Raw genomic sequence first — 6,354 nt, 5'->3', positions numbered from 1 at the left:
TGTAAGATCTGGGAGTGGGTGAAAATGTTGGAGCAAGACCTACTTCGACAGTGGAAAGAATGTGAACCAGAAAAAAATATATTCAACGGAAAAAACAAATTGCTTTTCTCGGTTCCATGGCTTAAAATGAGCCAAATTTGAATTAATTCTTAACTTTTTGTAATGCAATGTATTTATTTTAAATTATTTTGTTTTTAAATGATAAATATTTATCTTTTGATATTTTTAATTGTATTCTTTACATAATCTGAATAAATAAAATTAGTAAAATTTCTTACCCCTTAATGCATACGAAGCCAAATTTGGCTTATAAACAAATTTTTTAAACAAATTAATTAAAAAAAAAAATTTTAATGAAAACCGTTTTGAAACAACCCAAAGAACCCATGTAAAGCATTTTTTAATTTTTTCGTCCGCTAATATTAATTCATGCAGTAGAGGGTTAAAACTATCATCCTTAAAACGCAAGCAATTCTAACTTATATTCCAATTTCTCTTACCTTTTAAATCAGAATGAGTATCTATCAATTAATATTGTTCTATTTGATTACCCATTTCAATAAATAAATATTGAAGATACCCTGGAGGAAAGTCAATCATCCAATTATTCCAATTAAATAAAACAAATCATTCAATTAGCATATTAAATATATATTTTCATGTATATATAGTTCATTATAATCAAGATATTTTTCATTATGATCCATTTTCTTCTGTTTTTTTTTTTTGTGTTTGTTTTAAATTTTTTTTATATAATTTACATTTTAATTCCATTTTTTTTTTATTTAATTTTTATTTATTTATTTTTCTTTTAAAATCTCTTTTCATGCATTTAACATTGTTTTTACGCTTTCAATTTTTTTTGTTTGTATGTTTATTCTCATCGATAAATGAATTGATATATTTAATAATTATATTTATTTGATAGATTTCATACATATATATTTTTTTTATTTAAAACTGTTTTTTTTTCTTACATTCATTTTTTATATTTTTTGTTTTTGTATATAACATTGTTCGTATTTTTATTTAATTTTTTTTTTTAAATTAAAAAATTAGTATTTTTTTTACAAAATAAAAAAAAAAATCCTTAAAAGTTTATTTTAAATTTGTTTCTAGTAATTTATTTTATTTATTTATAAACAAAATTAATATTTATTTTAGGCAACAATATGAGTCTAATTTGTATATTTACAAGTATATTTAAGTATTTGTCATGTTTGTTTTTTTTTTTTTTTTTTTACTTAAAATTAAACTTTACAATATTTTTTAATTTATTTATTTGCTTTTTAACAAATTATCCTTCATCCTTTATGACATTGTATATGTCATTACTCATGGTTCTTAATTGAGTATCCTTTTTTTTTTATACTTAATGCACTACTTTATAATTAAAATTAATTAATTACTTGTCTTTAAATATATTTTTTCTGTTGGCATCTGAATTCCGACTTATTTTATTTTTTTATTTTTTTTTGTATTAATGGAAGAATGGAATGTCTCAGATGATAAATATTTACTGTTAATCAATTTCTTTTTTTTTGCTTTGTTTGTCTGTCTGTATACAACTATCAATAAATCATTCAGGGCTTATTTGCCTCTTTATCTTCATTTATTTCGATACTCTCTCGCTCGTTTTTTTTTTTTTTTTTTGCTTTCATGCTAAAAAGAATTAAACTCAACACACAGCCAATTACATTACTTTAAAACGCGCACGCAACAGGAATTTGTAATAATTTCATTATATTGCTGTTGTATTGGTGGAAAAGAAAAATTTATATATTAACTATAACGTAATAATAATTTTGCTCCTATAGGTATACTATAATATTGTTTTATCTGTACATTTTCACGGACATAACTTCCGCATCCGCAATGTAGGTATTGTTGTGTATAGTGGGGGTCGTATGGTACAATTGGAAGGGTGCGGTGTTGGAGATGATGGTCATGGTAGTGGTGGATCACGATGCGGTCTCTTGTGATTTAAAAGGATGTACAATTCATTTCCGTTTAACTGTGTGTAACTGCGCCGTTTTCCATGTTCTGCTACGGTTTGATGGAAAACGTGAATTTACTGTAATGAAACAGGACGAATAATTGTCCGCCATTGTTGCATTACAATATGCATACTGTGACGATATTAATCGGATGTTGTGTTAAATAATTGTCATAAATGCATTTTTCAGGTCGCGTCCGTCCATCATCAAGGAGATGATGCAGAATTTGCACGGTTTTTAAATTTTATGAAGAATTTAAAAAAAAAGCAATTTTATATTTCACAGGATCTAAATTGTTTATGTAGGTATTTAAAATTGAAAAAAAAAATCTAAATAAAATAATTTTGATATGTTCAAGGATATGTTTGAGGATATGAATTTATAAAAATTGAAATTTTCGATATGTTTTGGAGAACATTTTAAACAAAAATTGGTTTTGATATTTTTTTCATCCTGCCATAGTATCCTGTTATTTTGTTGATTACAATTTATTTAAGCTTTAATTCCTTTGATGCACAATTATAAGATTTATTTTTTTTATTTTGTAGTTGTAACGACTATAATTATAATATTTTAAGTTTGTTTACATATTTTTTACATTTTTCTTTCATAATTTTGTCGATTTTTTTCTATACAATTAAAATCCGATAAAAGCCTATCTTTGTTATTTTCAATTCATTTTTGTAAACTGATAATTTCCATCTTTCTATGAATATAATTTAAATATTATTTGTCAGAATTTCTAATATAAAATCTATGAGCAAAAATTGTATCTTATTTTGTTTTTCTTTTCAAAATAAAATTAAATATTAGTTATTTTTTTTTTTTTAGTTTTAAGAACTAGGAGTATGTACATAAAGCTTTAGAACTAAAATTTTAAAGAATTAAAATTATTGGAACCAATTTAGCAAAACTTAGAGCTGATATAGCTTATTTTGATATAGCATTAAATTACAAGCTTTATAGTTGTGTTTTTAATTAATATTTTATTATGTTTTCAACCGAAGAAATAGTGTTATTAAGCCGAATAGAGAAATGCTGATTTTGGAAAATTCCCTTCCGTACAGTACTGAAGAGCCTAATAAAAAAAAGATAATATTATTCCTCATTAAATATTTTTCGCAAAGAATAAACAAGTTTTAATAAAAACTAAAAAAAAAAATGGAAAAAACTTAAAGCTAAAATAACCTTAAGTGTATTTATTTAAGCTTCTACATTAAAAAATCCAAACTAATTTATTTTTTTTATCATCTCTGAATAATAAAATAAAATGCACGACTGGTTTGCACGTTCGTGTTCTTATGAAAACAAAAAACTCTATTTTTAAAACTATCTATTAGTCGGAGAGGCGACCGTCGAGTTACTTAGCTCATAAGGTTAGAGGTTAAAATTGGTGTCAAATGAAAGATAAATTGATACTGAAAATAAAAAAATAGGGTTGCCACTTCTAAAATGGGAACTTCCATGTGGCAACCCTATTTGAAAGGAAAAATTGTCACATAACTAATACATTCATATCTTTGTTATTTGGCCAGATAAAAGTTTTTTTTTAAATGCCAAACGAAAGTCAAAATATTAAAAAAAAATAATAAAATAATATAAAGAACGTAACCCTACAAATGTGGCAACCCCATTCAAATGAATACAACACTGACAAAAATCTTCTTTGCAGAAAACAGTATAACTTTTTATGCACTAGAAAGCTAAACTATACGCCATATTTTAGATAATACTCCCTTCTATCTAAAAAATGTCGGGTGCCACCTCGCAAATGCAGACAAGTACTCGGCAACCCTACTCAAATGCTAAAAAACCCAAAAATCACTTGTTTTTTGGCCAAAGTGTATAATATTTGACCGAGTTAAAGGCTGTAAAATACATCATGTTTAGCTAAGACTCTCTTCTATCTAAAAAATGTCGGGTGCCACCCCGCAAATGTAGACAAGTACTCGGCAACCCTACTCAAATGCTAAAAAACCCAAAAATCACTTGTTTTTTGGCCAAAGTGTATAATATTGGCTAGAGTTAAAGGCTATAAAATACATCCTGTATAGCTTAGACTCTCTTCTATCTAAAAAATGTCGGGTGCCACCCCGCAAATGTAGACAAGTACTCGGCAACCCTACTCAAATGCTAAAAAACCCAAAAATCACTTGTTTTTTGGGCAAAGTGTATAATATTTGATCGAGTTAAAGGCTGTAAAATACATTATGTTTAGCTTAGACTCTCTTCTATCTAAAAAATGTCGGGTGCCATCCCGCAAATGTAGACAAGTACTCGGCAACCCTACTCAAATGCTAAAAAAACCCAAAAATCACTTGTTTTTTGGGCAAAGTGTATAATATTTGATCGAGTTAAAGACTATAAAATACATCATGTTTAGCTAAGACTCCCTTCTATCTAAAAAATGTCGGGTGCCACCTCGCAAATGCAGACAAGTACTCGGCAACCCTACTCAAATGCTAAAAAACCCAAAAATCACTTGTTTTTTGGGCAAAGTGTATAATATTTGATCGAGTTAAAGGCTGTAAAATACATTATGTTTAGCTTAGACTCTCTTCTATCTAAAAAATGTCGGGTGCCACCCCACAAATGCAGACAAGTACTCGGCAACCCGAGTACTTGTCTGCATTTGCGGGGAGGCACCCGACATTTTTTAGATAGAAGAGAGTCTTAGCTAAACATGATGTATTTTACAGCCTTTAACTCGATCAAATATTATACACTTTGGCCAAAAAACAAGTGGTTTCTGCGTTTTTTAGCATTTGAGTAGGGTTGCCGAGTACTTGTCTACATTTGCGGGGTGGCACCCGACATTTTTTAGATAGAAGAGAGTCTAAGCTATACAGGATGTATTTTATAGCCTTTAACTCTATCCAATATTATACACTTTGGCCAAAAAACAAGTGATTTTTGGGTTTTTTAGCATTTGAGTAGGGTTGCCGAGTACTTGTATACATTTGCGGGGTGGCACCCGACATTTTTTAGATAGAAGAGAGTCTAAGCTAAACATGATGTATTTTACAGCCTTTAACTCGATCAAATATTATACACTTTGGCCAAAAAACAAGTGATTTTTGGGTTTTTTAGCATTTGAGTAGGGTTGCCGAGTACTTGTCTACATTTGCGGGGTGGCACCCGACATTTTTTAGATAGAAGAGAGTCTAAGCTAAACATAATGTATTTTACAGCCTTTAACTCGATCAAATATTATACACTTTGGCCAAAAAACAAGTGATTTTTGCGTTTTTTAGCATTTGAGTAGGGTTGCCGAGTACTTGTCTGCATTTGCGAGGTGGCACCCGACATTTTTTAGATAGAAGAGAGTCTAAGCTATACAGGATGTATTTTATAGCCTTTAACTCGATCAAATATTATACACTTTGCCCAAAAAACAAGTGATTTTTGGGTTTTTTAGCATTTGAGTAGGGTTGCCGAGTACTTGTCTACATTTGCGGGGTGGCACCCGACATTTTTTAGATAGAAGAGAGTCTAAGCTAAACATAATGTATTTTACAGCCTTTAACTCGATCAAATATTATACACTTTGGCCAAAAAACAAGTGATTTTTGCGTTTTTTAGCATTTGAGTAGGGTTGCCGAGTACTTGTCTGCATTTGCGAGGTGGCACCCGACATTTTTTAAATAGAAGGGAGTATTATCTAAAATATGGTGTTTAGTTTAGCTTTCTAGTGCATAAAAAGTTATACTGTTTTGTTCAAAGAAGATTTTTGTCAGTGTTGTTTTCATTTGGATGGGGTTGCCACATTTGTAGGGTCACGTCCTTTATATTATTTTATTATTTTTTTTTAATATTTTGACTTTCGTTTGGCATTTAAAAAAAAACTTTTATCTGGCCAAATAACAAAGATATGAATGTATTAGTTATGTGACAATTTTTCCTTTCAAATAGGGTTGCCACATGGAAGTTCCCATTTTAGAAGTGGCAACCCTATTTTTTTATTTTCAGTATCAATTTATCTTTCATTTGACACTAATTTTAACCTCTAACCTTATGAGCTAAGTAACTCGACGGTCGCCGCTTGGACTATATGGAATAAAAAATTGAGGCATGATTATAATTTATTTCTTATAGGGAAAATTAAATTTTTGTTTGGACCAAAATTAATGGTAAAAAAAACGGCTATAACGATTTTGATTAAAAACTGGGCTGTAGCAAATATGGTCATACTTTTGAAGTAAAAAAAATATTTTTTGGACCGTAAAACACCGTTCATATTTTTGCTATACCCCGTTTTCTTGATGTCTGACTTTTGGCTAGGTGGCACTACCGACTTCAATGAACATTTTTGTTAAAAAAAGTTGTTATAAATCTTATGATAAAATTAACACATATT

At 28.8% G+C, this 6,354-nt stretch overlaps 1 protein-coding gene across 3 annotated transcripts in view; it reads right to left on the bottom strand.

The window, feature by feature from the left end:
- Positions 1–1,169: 1,169 nt before the first annotated feature.
- Positions 1,170–6,354, bottom strand: part of LOC129909199 (lachesin) — an 83,123-nt gene continuing 77,938 nt past the window's right edge. For all 3 annotated transcript variants that reach the window (XM_055986229.1, XM_055986231.1, XM_055986230.1), the window contains one exon: positions 1,170–3,075. In XM_055986229.1, the coding sequence (XP_055842204.1) occupies positions 2,987–3,075 (89 nt within the window). In that variant the 3' untranslated portion in view covers positions 1,170–2,986. The remainder of the gene's footprint in view (positions 3,076–6,354) is intronic.

The sequence above is a fragment of the Episyrphus balteatus genome, chromosome 2 (assembly GCF_945859705.1).
Source record: "Episyrphus balteatus chromosome 2, idEpiBalt1.1, whole genome shotgun sequence".
NCBI lineage: Eukaryota > Metazoa > Arthropoda > Insecta > Diptera > Syrphidae > Episyrphus > Episyrphus balteatus.
Note: the sequence above shows the minus strand (reverse complement) of the source record. Positions and strands in the feature narration are given on the sequence as shown.